This window comes from Epinephelus lanceolatus, chromosome 7, assembly GCF_041903045.1.
Source record: "Epinephelus lanceolatus isolate andai-2023 chromosome 7, ASM4190304v1, whole genome shotgun sequence".
NCBI lineage: Eukaryota > Metazoa > Chordata > Actinopteri > Perciformes > Serranidae > Epinephelus > Epinephelus lanceolatus.
Window position 1 is genome coordinate 9,191,144 of NC_135740.1, and position 23,537 is coordinate 9,214,680.

At 40.9% G+C, this 23,537-nt stretch overlaps 1 protein-coding gene across 3 annotated transcripts in view; it reads right to left on the reverse strand.

The window, feature by feature from the left end:
• Positions 1-4,194: 4,194 nt before the first annotated feature.
• The window catches only part of LOC117260927 (uncharacterized), a 70,079-nt gene continuing 50,736 nt past the window's right edge, over positions 4,195-23,537 (reverse strand). For all 3 annotated transcript variants that reach the window (XM_033633057.2, XM_033633059.2, XM_033633058.2), the window contains exons 5-16: positions 19,975-20,115; positions 19,819-19,878; positions 15,275-15,430; positions 14,515-14,617; positions 13,417-13,690; positions 12,820-13,330; positions 10,027-11,368; positions 9,692-9,795; positions 8,317-8,479; positions 8,034-8,152; positions 7,697-7,790; positions 4,195-5,966 (exon numbers count right to left, since the gene is read on the reverse strand). In XM_033633057.2, the coding sequence (XP_033488948.2) occupies positions 5,467-5,966; positions 7,697-7,790; positions 8,034-8,152; positions 8,317-8,479; positions 9,692-9,795; positions 10,027-11,368; positions 12,820-13,330; positions 13,417-13,690; positions 14,515-14,617; positions 15,275-15,430; positions 19,819-19,878; positions 19,975-20,115 (3,567 nt within the window). In that variant the 3' untranslated portion in view covers positions 4,195-5,466. The remainder of the gene's footprint in view (positions 5,967-7,696; positions 7,791-8,033; positions 8,153-8,316; positions 8,480-9,691; positions 9,796-10,026; positions 11,369-12,819; positions 13,331-13,416; positions 13,691-14,514; positions 14,618-15,274; positions 15,431-19,818; positions 19,879-19,974; positions 20,116-23,537) is intronic.

Sequence of the window (23,537 nt, forward strand, 5' to 3'; positions counted from 1 at the left end):
ATGGCAGGATTAGTAGTTTGTTTTTGTCCTCACCTCTGGGATTCCTGCCAAGTTGGTTAGTTATATAACCTGTAAATGAGAAGGTCAGCACCCAGCAGTCATCGCTATGGATACTTGGCACGGACACTCACACATCGTACATCTTGGCTGGTCCAGTTTGGAGTCTCGTGTGTGTGTGTGTGTGTGTGTGTGTGTGTGTGTGTGTGTGTGTGTGTGTGTGTGTGTGTGATAGTGCATGTATCAGAAGTAGGGCAGCAGCGGCGTTACCTAACTCACCCAGAAAAGACATCTGGGGAGTTTAAACAGCCCTTTCACTGATTACAGCTTCCTGTACGCATGCACACGCACACGCACGCACGCACGCACACACATACGCATGCTCATACATCACATAGACCGTCAATTGTGCAAACATTGGCTCATATTGTACACACATTGATGCACGCAACACACACAGTTGGCTGAAATTCTGCCCACACACGAGAAGACAATCACGTACACACAACACAGATGTGCATGTGTGTACATGCCAAGACTGTACAGTGAGTGTTCGAGACGCTCTGTTTGGCAAAGGAGAGTTTATTCAAAGTACTGTAAGTCATTCCTTAAAAATTAGTCTTTTTGATAAATCGGTATAATTCATTGTTATAGTGTATTATAATATGAGTTTTATGCTCTAAATCATAAATTCAAAATAGAGTCACTAGAAACACTGTGGGTGTAAAATAATTCAGTGAAACTGAGCCACTCATTTAAAGTTATAAAATAATTTGCATCATAATATTTTGTGCCAATTAGATTATTGTCAGCTATGAGCTTAAGGCTCGAGATACTTCAGTGAAAGTGACCTTGAATAAGCCTAAAGAATTTAGTGTGTTGCTTAAAGGAGTATTACACAGATTTAACACAGTGGTCAGTTTACTCATCATAGGAAGTAGAACTCAGCCTGAGGCAACAGTTGTATAATATTTTCTGTGACTCAGGAAGAACTTTAGAAAGCCTGCATTACATACCAGGGTTTGGAGTTTTAAAGACAGCATGGAGGGTCTAATGAATGATGACACTGAGGTGTATTATGGGAAATGTAGGTTCAAGTGTTTTGGAGCTTGGCCCACATGGGGAGGCTAAAGTCAAGATATCTCAGCCTGTGGGCTTTGATTTTGACCGTTCTGTTTTTCAATCTGTCACTTGTGAGTAACTTATTTTAAGGAACTGCAGTACTTAATTGCTGGAATGCCCTTTAAAGTCATTTTAAGAGTATGTTAGACTGTTTTGAGGAATGAAACTGAAAGTTAAGAAATATTATTTTTGATTTTTTTGTCATTTAATTGTTGAATTATAATAATCTTTCAAATGTCTCATTACATATCCAGTGATGCAATCCAGATTAGATAATAATGAATTAATGAATCCTTTATTTTATGCTCCTGACCCCCAAATTCTCAAAAATAAATAAATAAATAAATAAAGACTGACAATTTGAGACCAGGGGCCTGTATCACGAAGCAGGATTAATGTCTTAGCGAGGTAACTTCAGGGTTAACCCTGGGTTTTCGGTCTCACGAAGCCGGTTAAGTTCTTATCGGGGTAGATCACCATAGTAACTTACTCTGAACGTCTATCCTGCTCCAGAGCAGGGTAAGTTCAGGGTTGAATCTGATCCTATAAAAAGCACCACCCACTGGCCAATCAGCTGTTCGGAAAAAAATGACTCCGCTGACAGAAATGCAGCCCAGTCATGACGGGAAGTTTAATTAATTTGATTGATTTTGATTTGAAAGTTTATTTTGAACATTAAAAAAGAAAAGAAAGCAACAACAACAGACAATGAAAAGATTGTTCAAAAAGGAGTGGAAAGAAGTGGAAATGTCATAAGAAAGAAACTGATCATTTGCGGACACTTAACAGCACCATTAATTAGTGCCAACATTTTGTTTTGTTGGAGGAAATGATCCCTGTCAAAGATAATGGGCCTAATTGACAGCTTTGCTGCTGGAAGTGTGGAAAGTAGCCTATCATGTCTACACTTCATGGTGTTTGAGGGATTTTCCTTTTTGTTTTTTAAAGAGGAAGACTAGGTATATTTTTGAGCAGCTGTTAATTTCTAACACAGCTCAATATCAGGATGATTTTATTCAGACTATCAATTTGGTGTTGATATGATTTAATTGTGGCGTCAGCTTTAAGCTTTATTGTAGCATATATAACATTATGACAAAGAAGACCAATTTATCAGACGCAATGATGTTAGACGATAATTGTAATACACGCAATTCATCTGCGCAGCATTGATTTCATGGGATTCAAGGGTGTGATCAGTGTCAGATGTACAGGTACAGGTACTGTAGCTACTTGAACCAGTGATGAGTAATTTAACCTACACATAATTTTATTTGCTGCCTTGTTTTGTCTTGATTTTTCCCTCTCTCCTCCTCTATTTCTTCTTTCCTGACCCATTTTTTTCTCTCTCTTCTCTATTATGTGATTTCATTGATGTTTTGACAGGGAAATTTCTTTGATAAGCTTTTAGTGGCTTCTAACCTCTCCGGCACTTTTCTTTTTTTAATCTTGTAAATTTTATACTGTCTGTTTTTAACATTATGTGCAAATAAACTAATCTAAACTAAAACTAAACATTATTCATCCCGTTATGCGATGCCACGCATGTTTCCTCCTCCTGCAGCTGCCACGGTGTTGGCCTTTTCTGTAATGTTGCTTTTCACCTCCTCATATTTTAGTAGAATTAATCTCTGATCCTCACGAGAAATACCGTTTTTTCCCTCACATACGGCGCTCTGTGAGGACGCTCGGTGACGCTCAGTGACGCTCGGTGACGCTGCGCTTATCTCATGATTGTGATTGGCTCTTGATAAAGCAACTCTGGGTTGAGTTACCGAGTTGATATCCAGCGTCGTAATACCGATTATCCTGATTGCCATTGTTAGGGTTAGTCAATCCTTGATAGGTCTGGGTAACCCAGGAAAGGTTGATCTCGCTTCGTGATACAGGCCCCAGGATCTATACCAGCAAGAATGAACAAAAATACTAATATTATGATGTGAGTTAAAAAATTATCATGTGCGTTAAACAATTGAAAGTGCGTTACTTAGAGAAGCTGGTTTGTTATTTTGTGACTTTGGTGTTTTAAATCCTGGATCTTCGATAGGGTGTCCGTGACCCCCAGGGGGTCCTCGGAGTTGCTACAGGAGGCCTGTAAAAGAATAAAAACAAAACAAAACAAAACAATTTATGGTAAACAACAATTATGATAGGCTAACTGTTTCCCATAAATCCTTCAGCTAGCTGACACTAAATCACTGTGTGGCAGTTCACGTCACCTCGCCGTTATCCATAATGGCAAAGTGAACTAGTTAGCTAACATTTACGTACTATTAAAACATATTGGCCAATCAGCTGTAATGTTTTTCCATGTGTACAGACTTTCCTGTGGGCCACAGTGGACCTAATGTAACTTTTCAAGCAAGAGACTCTTGACACACAGTCCACCTCAGAAACCACTGGTGAAAGCGTAGAGTGGGAGGCTAACACAGCTAGCCATGCTACAACTGCTGCTGACTTGCTGCTGACTCCCTGCTCCGTTTTTCTTTTAGCTTGGGGGGCTTTAGCCTGAAGAACATTGAAGGCCCCTGTTTTAAAGGGTTAGTTTGGATTCACCAAAGCCACACAATAACACAAACTAGCTATCGATGGAGGCAGAGGTAGACCAGCAGCTCCTGTGTTCAGCAAAGTAAAATTACTGTTTTGGCAATAGATGTTCTGCTCAGTTCCCCGTCAGAAAGGGCTGTCCAGGAAGAACTGAGTGTACGACTGGATGAATGAGACTTGGATTATACTACACTTTTGTGAGATTTTGTAAACAGATGTTTTGATATAGTTGTGCTGTTTTTAAACGTGGACCCTGGTTACTTGAATACATCAAGAATATTCTGTTTTTTGATTCTTCATTCAACATGTAGGCATGTGAGAAAGTTTTCTTAATGAATTCAGTGTAACACGAGGTAAGTAACCGATGTATTACTGATTATTTGGGTGGTGTAGTATTCCTTTAAAGGCATTTTAACTTTTTACCCAAATGAACTTGGCTGTTTTGCTGCAAGAAAAACATATTTCCTTTATAATTCTGCAGACACTGTGTACGGACACACATGCAGATAATAAAAGATGCAGGAAAAACTGATTTAATTTGTTCTTTACTGCACATTTTATGTACAAGACAAATTCTCAAAAGGCAATACAAAATAAAACAAAATGCATAAAACATGTATAGTAACTGTGAGATAGATACATTTAATTGATACAAAGAAAACGTTCAGCCGTGCTTTCTTTTAGTGATGCTTTGGATCCTGCAGCAAACCAAACTCCAAGTGATTAATTAGCGGTGTGTTGATTTGTTTCATTTACATGTTTGCTTATACCTGGAAAGTGTTTGATAAGCGCCTGCAACACGCTGCCAACATAATGATGCTCTGAAGTATTAAAAACACGAGAGTCGATGTGATGAGAGTTTTCCTTGATTCCCGAACAAATGACTGTTTGGAGATGACAGATTTCTGTAGGATGCCAACAAACACTGTGTAGTTATGTATTTAAAATATCAAAAGAGAAAATTAAAAATGAAATTTACATTGACAACCTGGAACACGTTGGACACACTCGGCACTCGCCAACACCACAAAAATTAGATTGGTGTCAGTGGATCGTGTTACAAGAAATATATTTGCCTGAAGAACTTGATACACAGATGGCACTTTGAGGAAATGAGGATCAGCATATTTGACCAAAACTCATGACAAGCAGCAGTTGGATCAGCAAATTCTTGTCCAGCTTAACTTGGATGTTCCCCCATTTTACCCTCTGGTCACAATATTTTCCACTTCCCTCAAAATGTGAGCATGTATCACTGCCCTTAAATAAACACACACACACGCACACACACACACACTGAGACTGACGGTCTTTAACCAACTTTCTGTGAATAAAGTTTCCTCTTTATAAAACAATTCTGTCTTCCCTGAAATATTTAGTGATATCTGGTGGAATCATCTGAGTTACTTAAGATAAAAACGTAGATTTTCTGCTGTGAGACTGCAGGTTTTATCTCTCAATCAGGCACATTTTAACATACTAAGACTGTTGAAAAAATATGGATCCACTTCAAGTAAGACGCTTTACTGTTTGGGGTCCTACCCTGTTATTTAGAAAACACGAATGTACGACATAAGGACGTAAAGAAAGGAGGGGTTAAACTGAGCCTGTCTTTAGCTGTGATTGGAGGCTTTGCACCAATCTGAAGACTTAAGTCAGGACAGAAACCAGGAAGAACAACAGAAAACTTTTTGTGTGCAAATGCATTCTGGTCCATCCAGACTTGAGGCCCACTTCGAACCCTGTTCAGATCGGACCCACTTGGGCCTATGTACAAGATATTACCGACACCTGTGCCCGTCACTGGACGATCTGAGGCATCTCACTCCAGGCTTTGGCCTTCTTCTTGGCCAGGGCCATCCAGGGAGGCTCGTCCTGGGCCAACGCTGGGGGAGGCAGGCCTCGCTGGGAGGACGGGGTCTGGCTGGAAAGCCCCGGAGCTCTTGAACCAGACTTTTCCGGGGCGGTTCTTGATGAAAACGGAGGGGAGGTAAGCGTTGTGCTCTGTGGCGAGGGTGTCTTGGATGAGGTGGCAGTTTTGGTGGGAGATGTCGGGCTTGTGCAAGAGGGAGATTTTTGGGCAACAGGAATGGGAGTGGGGGGTGACAGGGATCTTTGGGGCAAGCTGGGTTGTGGTGTGTGTTTGGCGGCGGTAGGAGGAGGCTGGGGTTTTGGAGGGACAGGGCAGGAGAGCGACTGGGATTTGAAAGGTTGAGGTGGCACTGGAGTTGGAGGAGAGAGAGCCCGCCTGGCCTCCTTTTCTACAGACACTGAAGGTTTACTGATCTCTAACGGATTCACTGGAGGAAAAAAAAATAGAAACATATGCATGTCAACAAACATAAAATGTGATGTATCAGTAATCTTAGTATTAAAACTGTGAGGTGCATGTCAAAGAGAAAAAAAAGGATATTATAATACATATGCAGACGTGCAAATGAGAGAAATATGCAGGAAACAGCATGAAATTATACGTTACAATAAATACCTATATACATACATATATACATATATATATATATATATACACATACATATATACATATATATATATATATATATATATATATATATATATATATATATATACACATACATACATACATACATACATATATATATATACACATACATACATATATATATATATATATATATATATATATATATATATATATATACACACAGCAGTAGATCTGTTAATAGAATATGTAGTTTGCTTTCCCTCTTTATACTCTATTCTGGACCAGCTCTATTTCCATATTCTGAGATGTGCAATTTAACATTACCACTGTCACTGGCAATTAAAAATAAAAAATCAAGATTTTATTTCTGTTAAACTGTTGCCCTGATCAGTCATGTCTTTGTGAACCAGTGGTCGTGTGTGATCAATTTAACCATCAAGTGCCTCAGAGAACAGAGGATGAGCGTTACAAAGTGAAGTGAATTGGAGGGGGAGCCCAACATTAAAATTGCATCGCAAGAAATTACTACAAATTCAAGGACATGGAGGGAGTTTGGGTGGAAAACTATCTTGCTGCTTCACTACACCTAAAATAAAGAGTAAAAAAACTGATACACAACAGTCATGATGGCATATATGTGGGCATAAAGAGGCAAACCATACACATTTTTTTGGGAGTGTCATAAATGAGACTCATTTTGGAAAAATGCAAATGTTACAATTAAGGAAATTCTGGGATATGTAATACCCAAGGCATGCAAAGGTATGTACCCTGGAAATATAAATGCTTGTGTCAGTTGTAATGATGGTTATTTAACCAAAATATAGTTGATCACAAACAAGAAGGCAACAACAAGGGATTGAACCTCCTGCTATAAAACAATGGTTAGAAATTATAAGAGAGATTTATACTTTGGAGAAAATGACTCATTAGCATTGAGTGAGAGAAAATGATTGGTGATTTATGACAAAGTGGAAAATACATATATACTAACTAATTTATACATTTTATGATGCAGTATATGTATATGCCCCTCTTTGATGATGAACATTTGTAACCATGACTGTTTGGTTTGGGATTTTTACCTTTTGTTGCCTTTTTTTTTTTTTATCTTTCTAATTGTGAAAAACCTTAACATAAGTCATAAGTTAATATACTTGATACTTGTGACTTTATGCATCAAGAAATATTAAGGTTTAAAAAAAAAAGAATTTTGTTGGATTGGTTGCAGTAGCAGTGTTTGTCCAGGTGAGGGCACAATTGCATAAGTTGAAAGCTTTGCAACAAGTGCAGAGCAAATACAATAGTAGGGAAGTCGTCTTAGTGTACTCAAATCATGCCAAGGTCATTACAGAAATTACAGAAATTCAGCATGTTAAGTTTTCAAATTCAAATTTCAGTAAAACTAAACAAAATAAAGCTGGTTGTTGCCGCTGGTTATACATCTTTAGTAAATGGATTTTGGCAGCACAATGTCTTCTGCAATTTCAAATGTGTGTGTGTGTGTGTGTGTGTGTGTGTGTGTGTGTGTATGTGTGTCTGTGTGTCTGTGTGTGTGTTCTGACCTTTGCCGGAGGACTGAGCAGTTTTGCTGCTGTGCTCCCTGCTTGCAGCTGAGCTGACATACATTGGCAGTGAACTCTTCCTCTCTTGTTCCTCCTGATGACAGACAGTAGCACACACAGTTATACAGGTAAGTGGCTGGAAAAGTGTGGTGATGTACTGTTAACACGTGGAGTCAGAGGGGGATGAAATAAGATCATGACCATCATTCCATCCAAGCGCACCTCTGAAACTTGTATTTTTGGACTTTTGGAGAGCACAAACTAAACATAGTATCAGCTATGTCAACTTCTTTAACATAGTGAACTGGAACTAACAAACCAGTCACACTCAGATTACCTTCCTGACAGTAATCTCATCCAGAGAGTTTTCCTTATAGATCTTCTGTTTCTGTTTGGCCACAGAAATCCAGCTGGGAGAATCAGATCCACCAGGAACACCACGAGCTGCAGCTGGGTCTGAATCAATAACACAGCAGATACACTGTCACATCATCTGCTCCTCAATCAGGAGCTATTTAAACTTTACTTTTCTGAGAAAGAAAGCTGTAATTAGCTGTAAGCGTTGTGTGCTTTGTATATAAAAATGAAGATGGTGTGAGTTTATGTGTGTATACACACACCTGACATGCACTTGGTTTTTACTCCACTGTCTCCGTGTACGTCTGGTTTCTTAGGGAGAGCCGGCTTGTTGCTGACTGGCTGACTTATGGAGGGCTTTACACTGATTAGCTGCGGGGAGTCAACTCTACAGCTGGTTGGCTGAGCTGGTGGCTCCGTGGGAGGCTGAAAAACAGAAAAGAAGATAATAAATACAAAATTCAATACAAAATGTTATTTTACAAATGCATGAACTGATTTTTTTTGGCCACGTAGGGGCAGCAGAAACAAGCTAACACATTATCGACTTAAAAAGTTGATAACATGTTAGCAGCAGTTGCTTATTTACACATCCAGGAGAGCTGGCTCTGTTAGCTCTGTTTTTGTTCTTGGTATTTTTAATGAGGAAAAAAAAAACAAGAAGGAAAAGGCATGCTGCAGCAAAGTTTGGGCCCTAAAATCAAAACAACAAGCTTGGGGGGGGCAGTTTGGAGAAGCAGGCAGGTGTCCGACACAGAAACTAGGCAATGTACTGCTTTGTACGGGGTCAGCAGCAAAACTTATTTCAACCACCAAAAAAATCAGTTTCAGTTTAAGTGTACACTATACTTAATGTTTTTTTCACCCCTTTAACTTGCTGTCTGCAATTTCCGATAGGGAACAGACGCAGATATATTGCCTTCTTCAAAGCCAGACTCCACTGAGAAAAGTGGTGATTTAACATAGCTGAGGGCAGAAGCTGCTGGTCTACCGCTGCCTCAGTTGGATAGTTTATTGTGTTATTGTGTGACTTTGGCCTTTTAAAGGGTTAGTTTTTATTCCTCAAAGTCACACAATAACACAAACAAACAAATTGATGGGGGCAGCGTTAGACCAGCAGCTCCTGTGTTCAGTGAGGCTAAAATACTATCTTTGTAAATGAAGTGTGGTGGCTCTGAAGAGAAAATAGAGGGGGGAACTGAAGCTGTTAGCGGCTTCCAAATCAGAATGGGCTGTCTGCAGCATGGAAAAGCGGTTAAAATACGCTCAATATAGTATACACTTAAACTGTTATTCTTTTTTTTAGGTGTCTAAAATATGTTTGCTGACTGCCCCCGTCCACAGCAGTATATTGCTTAGCTTCCTTCTGTGACAATTATCTGCAGGTTTGTCACCACGAACAACACCTTTCGCAGAAAAGTAATCAGTCTGCCTATTGTAAAATATTAGTTAGCGCTACATTAATCTACCTTTAATGCTATGATGGCTAATTAAAGCTAATTTTCAGTTTTCATTACATTCCAAAACTAAGAGAACTTTGCCTTGCAGAAAGAAGAATGACAGTGTGTTGCTTTGGGAATGATTCATGTTTAAATGGAAGTAAAACTATCAAAAGTAACAGGAAAGTCTGGGAATCACCTCTGTGGATTCCTCCTCCGAGCCGAAGCGCAGCAGAGCTGACGTCTTCCTCAGCCGAACTCCAAATGGATTGTCGGGGTTTCCCTCCACTACGACGGAGCTCTCTGTAGGTGGGAGGGTGGAGAAGTTGGTCTGTGGTTTAACTTTATTTTAACTCCAACAGCAAGTTCATCTCTTGTGGCTTAAAGCAGACTACTTTCATAGCTTGTTGTGCAAAGAGAAAATGTGACTGGAAATAATATTTTAGGACACTTAAACAGGCCGAGGAAAAGACAAGTCAAGTGCCCCAAAAAATAATCTTCATGATCTACCTTAGACATGTTCAACGTTCTTACCTTCTGTGCTGGCAGCAGCTGAAGTCTGAGGTTGAAGGGATGATGGCGACGATGCAGTGATGGTACCTGCACTCCTCACTTTACTGGGGCTCAACACCAGCTCAACCTTAGCAGAACTCACTGGCCCTGCTTTCATCTCTTGGTCTTTCTTAGTTGTAGCCTCCACCTCCACACCTCCAGGCCCTGTGATGCAGGCAGGTGGGGAGGAGGGAGGTGCCGAGCTCTCATCTGCATCCTCGATAGAGAGTGACCTCTGCCAGGCAGGGGCAATGGTGAAGCGGGCTTTGCTCTTATCTGAACCACTGGACAGCTGGCTGACCACTTCCTCCACAGAGGGAGGAGGTGTAGCTTCCCTCTCTGGGGCTGACTGGTTTTCTTCTTCCACTGTTTCCACTGCTGCTTCTTCTTCTTCTGTGGACACTGTGCTTTGCTCTGTGGCTGCTACAGCATGATGAGGTGTCTCACTTTCTTTGGGGCATGAGGCAGTTGGAGACTGTGGAAAGAAAGATGCAGCTTTCTCTGAGCTTGGAGAGAGCAGATTTATGTGGAGAGTGGCAGTGCTGGTCTTACTGGGACTGCTGGTTCCACTCTCTTGTGGCTGAGTCTCATGATGTGACTCTGGAAGAGACAAAGACGAAGGCTTGGAGAACACAGTAGCTTGTTCTGTGGCCTCTGTTTGATCTTCTTCCACTGGCATCACGTCTAAATGGGATGCCTCTACAATTTCCTGCTGCAGATCTGGTTCAGTTTGATCTACATCAGGTTGGTTCACTTCACTGTCCTCCTCTTGCTCGGATTTTTCTGTGAGGTCAATCTGTACACCTTCCTCAACCTTCCTCTCTTCTCCATCTTCCCTCTCCTCTTCAAAGCTTTGACTGAAAGCTTCTCGACTGTCATGCACTATGGCAAATACCTGATCACCCAGCTCTTCATCATCCTTTAAGTGTTGCTCGATGCTCACAGTGTTGTCTCCAACCAGAACATCTACATCCTCATCTTCCACCTGCAGCGGCATGGCCACTTCTTCATCTGCTGCATCAGGAAACGTCTCAGTCATCTCTTCTGCGTCGTCCCTCTCTTCTTCTGTCGCTTCCTCTGCCTCCTCTACTCTCTCCTTTGCTTCCTTCATCTCCACCTCTTCATCTTCCTCTTCCCTGTTCTCCCGTTCCTCCTCCTCCACCTCTGGCTCTTTCTCCAGCTCTATTGCCTCCTCCTCTCCTTCACTCTCTTCTTCTTCTCTTCTCTCTTCCTCTATCAGGTTGACAGTGTCTCCTGTAAGCATGTTGTTTTGTTCCTCAGTGGTGACTTCCTCTGCCTCTTCTTTCTCATTTTCCTCTTCTTGCTGAAAGATAAAGGAAGGAGGAACATAAGACTAGTAGAGGTTGTCAACAGCAGACAGACAAAGTTAGCTAATAGCTGGTGAACATCGTAGAGTATTAGCAGCTTAAGAGTTGGTGGAGACCAAAAACAGAGCTAAAAAGAGAGCAAATATTAGACTTAGATTCCTCAGGTGGCCAGAAACATAATTTAAAACTAATGCTGATGTTGCTTCATGTCTGCTAGTTCTGTAAATAGGCAGCTGTTTGCTAGCTTGCCCACCTTATCAGCTTTATATGGTGATAACACAGTATGTCAGTGTTTGTATTTACGACAAGCAGCAAACCTCTGGAGCTGAAAAATGAAGCCAACACAGAAGTGCAAAAAACTGCAGTTCCTGTAATGACCACTTGAGGCTGGCTCCAAGAGAGAGTCAATCCCCACAGATCCCCATGTTAAAATGCCCAACTTTACAGCAGGAATAAATATGTTTATGGCCTGGTACAAAAAATGGTTTTGGTCTCTAAAGCTAATTTCCCCTTTTATGACAACTGTATGGGGGGTACATTTTTATTTAACTCACCTGTTTACATTTTAACTCACCTGTTTACATTTTATAAAGGCTTAAACTTGCCCATTATTTAGGGTGGGCTGCTTTGAATGACAGGTGGGTGCCCTCCATTGACAAGACGCCATCATGGTGACAACGTTGGTTAGGTAACGTGTTAGCTGTTGCTATTTCAGAGTTTTCAGTTTATTAAAGTTAACATTTTAGTCGCCTGAAATAGCCTTCTTCCGTGTTTAGTTGTACTAAAAGTTCCTCTAGGAATTTGGACGTTCAGTTTTTGTAAGAAATACATTTTGTTTTGATGGTTTTAAGCTTGTCTTTTGCTAGAAAAAGTTAGCATTAGCACTATTACAGTGAACCATAACTGTAAATGCAACATGCTAGCCAAGCTAGCAGCTAGCATTAGGGTTAGCTCAACCCTTTGGTCCAAATATGGTCACTTCGGGCTCCAAAGTCCAAGATGGTGATGGCCAAAATGCCAAACTCAAGGCTTCAAAACAAGAGACCACAAACCAACAGGTGACATCACGGTGGCTACGTCAATTATTTGTTGCGGTCTATTGTTGACAGCCATAGTAACGTTCGAATTTCTTAGGAGCCCCAAATACCACTGTGAAAATTTTAACTCTTGGTTGTCATTGCTGTGAATGAAACCTTCCCATAAATGGAGCAGAACAAAAAGCAATGTATATACAGTATTCAGAGAAAGAGAAAGTTTGCTGAATCCTGTGGAGACCCTGATTTTTTTTTTATCTTGTGGGCAAAAGATTAAAAAGAAAAATTCACCTTTTGGGACTGTAGAGTCACTTTTGGAACACTAAGAGTAAGTAAGAGAGGTTAAGGGTCGGGGTAAGTCAAAGTACAAGCTACTTCAATCACAACATTAAAAATGAATCAAAGATACATACACCATGTTGACTGACTTGTTCCACCACAGGTTCCTCTTCCTCCTCCTCTGCTGCTTCATCTCCCTTATATTCAACTTTCTCCTCTTCTTCAACATCTTGACAGGAAGGAGCGCTGAGAGTGGTGACCTCTTCCTCTGTGGTGTGATCTGACAGGAGGGAGCCAGTGGGAACAGCCTGATAACTGACAGGCTCTTCCACCTCCACCTCCTCTTCTTTTACCTCCTCTCCTTCCTCTATCTCAACATCTTCTCTTTCCTTTTCCTTCACCTCCTCTATCTGCAGGACAGCACCCTCAGTCTCCATGCTCAGCGAGCAGGACGCGAGGGGAGTCTTCAAGGAGCTCAGCACCTCCTGTAAGAACGAGCTCTCCTCCTCCTTGTTTTCCTGGACTCCATCTTCTTCCTCGCTCAGCGCCAAATCACTTTCAACACCCTTCTCATCTGTTCCATAGGCAATGCCTGGAGGGTCCAGCAGGTACTCTCTCGGACCAGCAGGGGGCTCTGGCGTGGCTCTGGAAGAAAATATCACAGGGGTCAGATTGATAGAAGGAGAAAACAAAAACTAGGAGCAAACAAGGAGGAAATGATGTCTAATCACCCGGGACTGTCCAGAGAGGAGGTTCTCGAGCTGAGCTTGGAGGAGGGCAGCGTCTGGACATCTGGGACCTCCTCCTCTGAGAGACGCAGCTCAGGAGGTGAGGAAGAGTCCAAGCCGTGTGAAACATCCTGTTCGGCTTCCAACCCTTCCTCTGCCTCCTCCCTCTCTTCCTCGTCTCTCAACAGAGAGTGTCTGGAAAGCTGTGGCTGCTCCTCTTCCTCCTCTTCTTCTTCCTTCCTGTCCAGCTTTGGTTTCAGCTCATCAACACTTTCAGCTGGAGCACAGACAGAGGCAAAGGTCTCAGAGGTCAACCTAATATGATACAGCGGCAGGATATGGAAGTCTGTGGCTGCCAATGTTAAATTGAAACCATTTAACCAAAACAAAAATTCATTATCTTATTTGTGGGTGCATAATGTATGAGAAAATAAGAACTGAAAAGTCAAATATTCAGTGTCATATTTGAAAATCCATAAATTGATGTATCTAAATTAAAATAAATTTGAGTGCCGTCCTAAGTAGATTACTGTTATTTCACTAATTAATTTAATTGTGAAATGGACTTTTCTTTTTTAAGTTGGTGGACAATGTACGACCTAAACTCTAAAATTAAATTTCAAAAGTTAAAGTTAGTTTATAAAAAGCCATTTTATCATTTTTATTCTAAATCAGGACATAGTTTAATAAGACCAATTTCATTCTTAAATTTAAGTTTATATTTCAGATTAAATTTCTTTGATCATTATGGCAACATTATGCTCAGGAGCAAATTGACAATTATTTGTCAGTGGAGCTTTTATTTTAATGAATTTGGGATAAATAATTCATTTTCAATTATTTCATTGGCAAACAGACAAACACAAATGGAATATGGAATTTTGATCAGAATAAATTATTTTATTATATTAATTTTCATATTGGCCAATAAGAGACCTCCATATAGGCAGGTAGTCATTAGTTGAGTTTCCATCCATATGTGGTGTTTCCACTCAGGGGTTTTCATGTGCAAATTGAAAATGTGGATAAAGACAGATCTATTGTTCTGAAGTTGAAGAAATAAAAAAGGAATAGAGCAGAGCAGAAAAAAGGAGCACTGACCTTCTGTTGACTTCTGTTGTTCTCGCTCCTCTGAAGCTTCTGTTATGGAGGTGTCCAGTGTGTCCTCCACCACAGAATCTCCCTCTGTTTTAATCTCCAGTTTCTGCATGGACAGGACACATAAGTCTTAACTACCAGTTGGATGGTGCTGAAGTGATCCCTTCACAAAGGCCTTTAACCTGAAAATGCTGGTTATACCCACTACATTTGTTGAAATGAAAGTGATTGGAACACTGGTGCTATGGCTGACCCAAAAGGTCAGTCAGTGTGTGTTATTGTTTACTGGAGCACAGTAAATATGCTCTGTTCTTTCAACATTGGATTGTGTTGTAAATGTGCTGACTGGCTAACTAGCGCCAAGACGGTCTTCTGGTCCCCCTTTATGCATGATAAATACAGAGTACCGCTATCTACGGATGTGGAGAATTATTTCCTCTCATGCAGGTGCAGAAGGTATGTGCTGGTTGGCTGTCAGCTGTAGTCTTTGCAGTGTGTTCATGTGCAACTTTTTGGTCAAGACACAGGCGATGCGAGGCAACGTAGCGGTTGGCTTTCGTTGCTGCTGGTTCTTCTAAGCCGGTTTGGTGTGTCTGGGCCTTTACAAACTTGCAAATGTAGGGGTATTCAGTTGGTTGCAGTCAATAACCTCACCACTTATTGCCACTAGATCCTACACACTGCTCCTTTAAAGCATATGTAATGGGTGTATTAAAGTGTATTTGCTCATGTTAGTGTGTTTGAATGTGTCTGAATGTCTTACACTGATAGGCTTCCTCCTGTTGCAGGCTTTGTGTCTCAGCCCCAGCTTGTGTTTGGCAGCAGAGTTATCCAGGCAGCTGAAGGGACTGGCCGGCTGACTGAAGTCTCCTGGGACCACCAGGGGGCTCACTGCTCTGGTAGAGGCAGCACAGGACAGCTGGGAAAAGAGAAGGAAACAAGAGTTTCACAAATAACTTATTAACAGGGAAAATACTCCTGAGGCATACAGGTAAATTTATTGTGATAAAGGCTGGATTTTCCCTTCAATGATAAAGGCAGCAGATAAAGAAACCAGAGGGAACAGAGCAAGACCTGCAAAGAGAGGGAATGAGAGAGGGAGAGGGTGAGACCAGCTGAATAAATATTAGCTGTTCTTATCTGCAGGACCAACACTTACTCTGTGATCACTGGCGATGTATCCCTCTATGTCCGCTGACAGATTCACTTTTTGACTTATTTCAACACAACATCTCTGAGGTTTTTACCTTTTCTTATTCATTCACAGTCTACACGACCACTGTGGCAGTTTCAGTGACACAGCTCTGTGTTTGAGAACGAAGAAAGTCCACAGCGAGGTCTGTGACTTGGCCTTAGTAACCACAACTTTGTTTATAGGAAAATACAGTGCCTTTTTTCAAATATAATTTTAATGCTTATTGCACCACTCCTTGTTCAGCTCTATTGTTTTACTTAGGTTTGTGGCAGAAGTTTCAGAGATGAAAATCTCTAAACATCAGCGAATGAGACCAAAACTATCTCCATGGTTGGAAACCACTAGATGTCATATGATATGATTTTATTATTTGGGTGAACTGACCATTTAAGACTCACGGTATTGTGGGATTTTGAGCAAAACTCATAACTGGACTGAGAGACTGTCTGTCTGACACACCTCACAGTTCTTCTTTGTTGACATCTAGATTTCTGTTTATGGAGTTTTCAGGTTGCTGTGTATATATGTGTGTGTGTGTATGTGTGTGTGTGTGTGCTTGTGTGTGCTTGTTTCTGAGACAGAAAGAGACAGAGAGAGAGAGAGAGACAGAGAGAGAGAGAGAGAGAGACGGGTTGAGGCAGAATTTAAACGCTATAACTACAAGCAGACACGCTGACTGCCAGAGAAACCATTGGAATGCACTCTGAATACACACACACACACACACACACACACACATACACACACGCACACACACACGCACACACACACACACAGTGGGTCAGTGGAATAACACATACAGTAAAGACAGAAAAGAGAAAAGAGGTCATAAAACAGAGACAAGGACGGAGAGAAAGCGACATACAGAGGAAGATGAGGTCAAGTAGAAAAGTAGCAGACTTCCAAGGTTAAGGTTTAAGGTTTGTAGAACAAGCTTGAGGGTTGGGTTTGTCCACACCCACCAAAAGACACACACACACACACACACACCCTGAGGTCCATCTCCAAGCATCACACACAAGGCACATGACAGCTCCTCAGCTACAGATACAGTATGTATTTAAATGTGTTTATGAGTTTACTGTGTGAATCACAGCTGCAGGTTAAAATACAAAACTCTGATTTTAAATCCCTCTACATTTTAAATTTCACAGCTCAAATCTACACCAACATTGAATGATAGACAAAAAAATGATCCATTTGAGTTTCAGCCCCATGAGAAGAGATGAAGTTGAACTAATGTTGTGCTTGGAGGATTGCCTCCTGTTGTTACTCCATCTGTAGTTGCCTGTTCACACATCCAACAGGCACGTAGCAACATTAGCATTATAACTTCAAGAAAGTAAGTTTGACTATTGAATGAAATATTTGACTCTTTAGCTGCTAAATGCTTAAACTGGAGGTGACCATAGGAGAGGGTGGAGCTGTGAGAAGCAGGGTCATTTTCTCAGAGACATATATACAATCAGACTACTTTTTGCAACCAGTGGAGTCACCCCCTGCTGGCCTTTAGAAAGAATGCAGGTTGAATACACTTCAGCATTGGCTTCACTTTTCAAACCCGGAGGCCACGTCTGCTTCTTTAATACAGCCTATGGCACCTTTTACATTACACACAGTCATTTGATACACTGGTAAAATAAAATTAAACATTGATGAGTGCAGCTTTAACACTCAGAGTTTAAAGTAATTCCTTCAGTCTTGAATATTTTCATCCCAAAGCCACAAACTGAAAACCCCTGTTGTGCGCACCCCCCACCTCCCTACTACCACCTAGTCTTTGCAGATTTATTACTTTCATCAGCCATCAGTCTCAGCAGAGTCATCAGCCACCACCACCAGTGTCTGGACTTGAAGGAGGGGTTTATCTTGCTGCAGCTCAGTGCAGACTCCTCTCAAATGTAAAATCTCCCTATAGAGTCTAAGTGCCTACTGTACGTCTTTCTGTCAAATGTTGACCATCACATATCATCCCTTAATCTCTACATCTGTAATCTGTATTATCTTCACCTAATACACCTGTCTCTCTCCTGACTGAAAAGACAAAGCCTGCTCTCTTTCTATTACTATTCTATTTACAGTAAATATGAAGACTGACTGACCCAAGAACCCTGGGCTGATAATATGGACACGTTGTCCAGCTCAAAACTGTCTGCAGACCTGCAATGAAATCCAAGTTCATTTTCAGAATAAAATCTCAAACAAACATTCTGTGTCTCCATAAAGTCTGTCGAGAGTTCTCAGTAAGAGGAAAAAGTGCCGCTGCGACTGTAATTCACAAGTCGCTGCAGTCCTCCTTGACCACATTCTTGTATGCGGAAGGCACTTTAAAAAGGGATATTTTCAGGTTTATTATGTGCATGTCTTTGTAGAGGGCCATTTGTGGTTCTTTTCAGTAGGGAAATGACGGGCCAAAAATCCTTCTGAAATTGCTAAAACGGCACTATCATTAAATGCTCATTTGTCATACTTTGCTGACTATGCTTTTTGCCCACATTATATCCAGCCAGGCTAAATGGATAGTTGAGGATTTTTTAGGACGTCTGCCTTATCACGAATTGGCACTCCTTTCTGTCCATCTGAACAGTACTTATTATTGCAGTGAACTGTTTTAACTGACAGTGTCGTTGGGGAGTCAGTCACATGGGCTGAGCCACAGACACTCAGTAGGCCAGCAGACAGTTAGAGGATTCAGATGGAGAAGGGGAAAGACAGTAAAAAAGAATGGGGATTAAGAGACTCATAAAAGTCAGGAGGGGGGAAATAGAGAAATATGTCAATTTGCACGAAGGAGGCTTTTATTTTCTCATGTTTCAGAAATTAGATTTGATCATGAGATGTTTTTACCATCATAGTCACATGAGGAGACACGCACACACAGAAACAATCACAGTCACACAGCCTGAAGGTTTCTCTGTATAAGGTCCCTTTATAAAGCATATATCATACCATTATTTGAATGGCTGTTTCCTGATGGAGGACTTCACTCACCATGCTACCCCCAATAATTATTGATTAAGCTTTAAAGTGATAGTTCGGATCTTTTGATGTGGAATCGTATGATGTACTTAATCTATAGTCAGTGTGTCACATACAGTAGATGGCGGTTGGCATGCCCCAAGTTTGGAGAAGCAGGTAGGAGTACCAACACAGAAGATAAGCAATGTTCTGCTGTGGACAGGGGCAGCAGCAAAACATATTTTAGCTATCTAAAGAAGTCAATATCAGGTCAAGTGTTTGCTATATACCTTGCTGTCAGACAACCCTTTTCGATGGGGAACTGAAGCTGTTTTATTGCTCTCTAGTAATTTCACATTGCTGAACACAGGAGTTGCTGGTCTCCCACTGCCTCGATCACTTTGTTTTGGTTGTGTCATTGTGTGACTTCAGTGTTTAAAAGGGTTAGTTCAGATTCACCGATATCTCAAAATGACTCAAACTAGCTAACGATTCAAGGCAGTGGTGAACTGGCAGCTCCTGTGTTTAGTTAGCCAAAATTACTGTTTTTCTCAGTGGAGTCTGGTGGCTTTGAAGAGAGCATAGATGGGGAACTGAAGCAGTTTCCCTGTTGGAATAGGCTGTCTCATGGCAAGGTAAAGCTATGAAAATATTCTAAATACAGTGTACACTTAGGCTGTTACAGATTTTTTAGGTGGGACTTTTTTAGATGGCTAAAATACATTTTGTTGCTGCCCCTGTCCACAGCAGCAAATTGCTTAGCTTCTATGTCAGTACTCATGTTTTCTTCTCTCAACTTGGGGCATGCTGACTTCCATGTAGTACTTCAGGTAATACACCAACTATGGATAAGCTCCCCGTACAAACCCATTTCAAAAGATCCAAACCGTCCCTTTAAAGGGGAACTCCACCAATTTTATACATCAGTCCATTTACAGGTCTTGGGGAGTTCTACTGTATATGTGAAAATCTTATATAAAACCCTTGTGCCTCCTGAGGGAGCTGTGTGTAGTCTGATACATTGGCTCAAGTGATGTCACTTGAGTCATGGTTGGTTGGGTATGAAAACTACATGTTTGAAAATGACAATATCCAACAATGTTATAAAAGGAAAGTACTAAATTAGTGAAGTATTCTTTTAAGTGTGTGTTTACCTGGTCGTCGTCACTGTCTATTCCCTCCAGACTGATGGAGCTGTTTCGCTGAGCCTGACTCTGAGAGGGAGAGAATAAGAATCATAGTGTTAGCACTGCCGTCTGGAAATAGCATTTAGGTGTGACAACAGAGTGGGATATAACAATATGTGTTACCATGGCTGTGTGAAGTGTTGTGTATTCAGGAGGACTACAGGGCAGGCCGTCATCCTCAGACATGGTCCCAGCATCATCCGTTCTCTTCACACACATGAGGGATGGAGGAGAGCCCAGTCTGATGGCCTGCTTCAGCTGGAGCTGCAGAAAGAAAAGAACAAGTAGGCAACTCTGTATGTGTGCGTCACCTATGATCAATTAAAAAAAGAAAGAAAAAAAATCAAAAACCTGGAAACAATGTCACAATTGTGGATATTAAAGCAGGAAGTCAGACTCTTTTAGTTTACAGAGTTTAACAGCTTTTACAGTCCTAAAACCCCCACTGTAGAGATGATTAACAGAGAATGACTTGTGAGGACAGTCGGCTGGTACTCAAGAGAGACACTTTTTGTGTGTGTGTGTGTGTGTGTTGTAGGTATCACAGAAACTCAAACTAACAGACCTGTTATCTGCCTATTACGTGTTTCCCTGTAACAGTCACTCAAGGTCTCTCTGACTCAGGTGCAAAGCAAACACTGGATAATACAGCTTTTCTTTAGCGGGGCTGGACGCTGGCACACACCGAGACCTTGACAGAAAGACACTGACCGCTGCAGTTTTCACTGTTAATGTTTCAATATTGTTACAGTAACTCTAAGACATGAGGAAACAGAGAGGAGCTCCAACTATAACAAGGACATTAAGAGCAGCTTATCTCACCAGTAGCTTGTGTTGGGAAGCTCAACTTGCTGACACATACAATTCAGTTTACTGCTAACTTAAGTTTGAGTTTGAATGTATAACAGCACAAAATGTTGTTTTATGAGGTAACTGCGCATGAATAAGACTTGAGTCGAGATGAAAAACAGAGCTAATAATGCAGGTATGTGGCATATTTGCTACCACCAAAAAATAGCAAACAAGCTAACGTTAGAATTTTGACAAGACGGAGGTAACAGTTAGCACTTCCTGTTTTTTGATCATCTCATTCATTTTTCATTTCCTGTCTCTTTTTCATCTTTTTTTTAAACTGTGCATTGCCAATTTTATGTCAAATGACTGTTTAGCGAATATCTTAATATCTTCACTGATACAGGACATGCTAGCAAAGCCATTAGCATGTCAAATTGAGGACACCATTATGTGACTGTTTGTAACGTGGAAATAATGTAGGCAAGTTTTTTGCTTTAACTTGAGCTATCATTATGAAGTAAATATTGATTGCACAATGTATGATTATAGAATAATGACACCATGAGCGTTTAGATTGGGGGAAAACAATTCATTGCTCTCCATTGCCTTTGTATTGCTTGAAGGTGCCTCCTTGTCATTTTCATCTGCTAGCAAACAACATGAAATACCTAAAGGCTGCATGCTTTGTGGTGGGTTACAGTACCAACATGGTAAAGACTTCATAACTACGTTTTTACAAGCTGCAGAATAAAAAACTGAGCTTTTATGCAGTAAGACGTGAGGCATCAGCAGGAAGATATTGGGAAACTGTGGGATCCTGACACAGTATGCCTATGTGCAACAAGCATGACAAAGGGTTTGACAAAGAGTTTGTCAATGTAACTTCTCCTCTGGTGCTAAAATAATCCTCTGACATGCTGAAATGTAGGGATGCACCGAAATGAAAATTTGTGGCTGAAGCCGAGTATTATTACATTATTATATTATTATTATAAACGCTTGGCCGAATACCGAGTACCGAATACCAAATATCGTTGTTTAGTTTTTCATTCGTTTTTGCAGATGAACCCCCTCCAGATTAGTGTTGTCACGGTACCAAAATTGGGACCCACTGTGTGATACCAATGAAAATATCATGGTTCTGAGTAGTATCACGATACCACAGCGAAAATGAGGCAGATGTGCCTTTTGTCATTTATAAAAAGATAAATCACTTATCTATAATACATCAATTATATTTCAATGGAATAAATTACTTAATGACTTATTCATACTTCAAAAACAGCATCAATCAGTGATGAACATAGGGGGGATCAAAATAAAATAAATAAATAAAATAAAAATCAACCAGCCACCCTCCTCCCCTGACAGTCCCTTCATAAGTAATGAACAGTCCCTAAAGTGCGGTGAGGTTTGTGGGCCGTTACTGCCAGAAAGAGAGAAAAGTGAACGGCTCATTTCTCCTCTGACACGTCACATACCTGTGTTCGGCTGGCTCAGCCGTTCAGGTACTTCTGGGCAGTCATGACACCAAGAAGAGGATATTATTGGAACCGACTTCTCCATCACCGGGTAAGCCGATGGTCTCCATATTTGACAGGAATACATTAATGTTACTGTCTGTGTCTGTGACCCCCGTTCAACCCACAATCGGTGGGATTCACCTTTCGTTTCTGCTGGTGGTGGAAATCTGTAGGCTGTTCGCACAGCGTGCTGAATGATTTAAGCCTATTTTGCTCGCTCAAAACTATTTTTAGTCGCAAATACGAGTGCGGTGACGGACGGATCACCACACTGCCGACATTTTATTCTGCCTGTCACGGCACGCCGTTTGATTGCGTTATCAAAACACGCCGCTATTATTCGGCCTTGCTTTTAACTTATTCCACCGAATACCGAATGTGTGTTTTTTTGCAATATTCGGCCGAATATATTCGGTTACCAAATATTCGGTGCATCCCTACTGAAATGTAATGTTTTTAGCTAGCTAAAAACATTATGTTAGCATTTCAGCCCTTAGTTGCATATTGTGGCCCCCATACTTTCCTCCTCTGGTGCATGAAGTTTTCAGAGTATGATGCTCAGTATGATCATTCACGAAAATGAAGACTTGATTTAAAGGGAGTGTATCAACCACTGTGCAACCAAAACAGGAAGAGGTTCGTGCTTTTGTTTCCCCCAGTAGCTATCAGCAGCTATCCCCAATTAGCAAAGAGTATCAATGTACATTCTCTGCAGTTACTATCCCTTTTAGTGGAAAGGGTTGATGGTGGAACAGGCAAAGTAACAACGGAAAACAAAATTCAGTGTGTCCTGTGTTGTTGGTAGTTACTTGGCTCTGAGGAAAACAGAAAGCGAGCCAGTTGTTTTTGTGACAGTAGCGCTGACAATAATACCACTTGGAAACAACAGTGGGCGAAAGTTGAAAAGTTGTCTGTTTCCACCTCAATTACAAAAATGAAGGAGTACATATTTTCCCGTCAGAATGACATCCTGACACTGTGGTGAGAGCTCTGAAGTAGCATTTAGACCATTTTGTAGGGAAATAAAATACAGAAAATATGATGGAAGAGTTAAATGAAAATATTAAATGTTAAGAAAAAATATTGAAACAAATAATACTGATGTTTGCTGACAAATCAAACATTTCTTACAGGGATGGATTTGGACTGATGACGTCCACAGGATGACCTTGTTTAGCATATCTACAAACTAACAGCAACATTATCTTAACTGAGTGACCATCATGTTGGGAGCACATTACAGTGTTACACTGTGCATTATGTTCCAATAGCTATGCTGCTATTGATCCCTACACAGTGTGTTATATTTGGCTCTGGAGCAGCCTCATTCTGCTTATCAAACAGGCAGCTCAGAGGGAGGATTAAGGT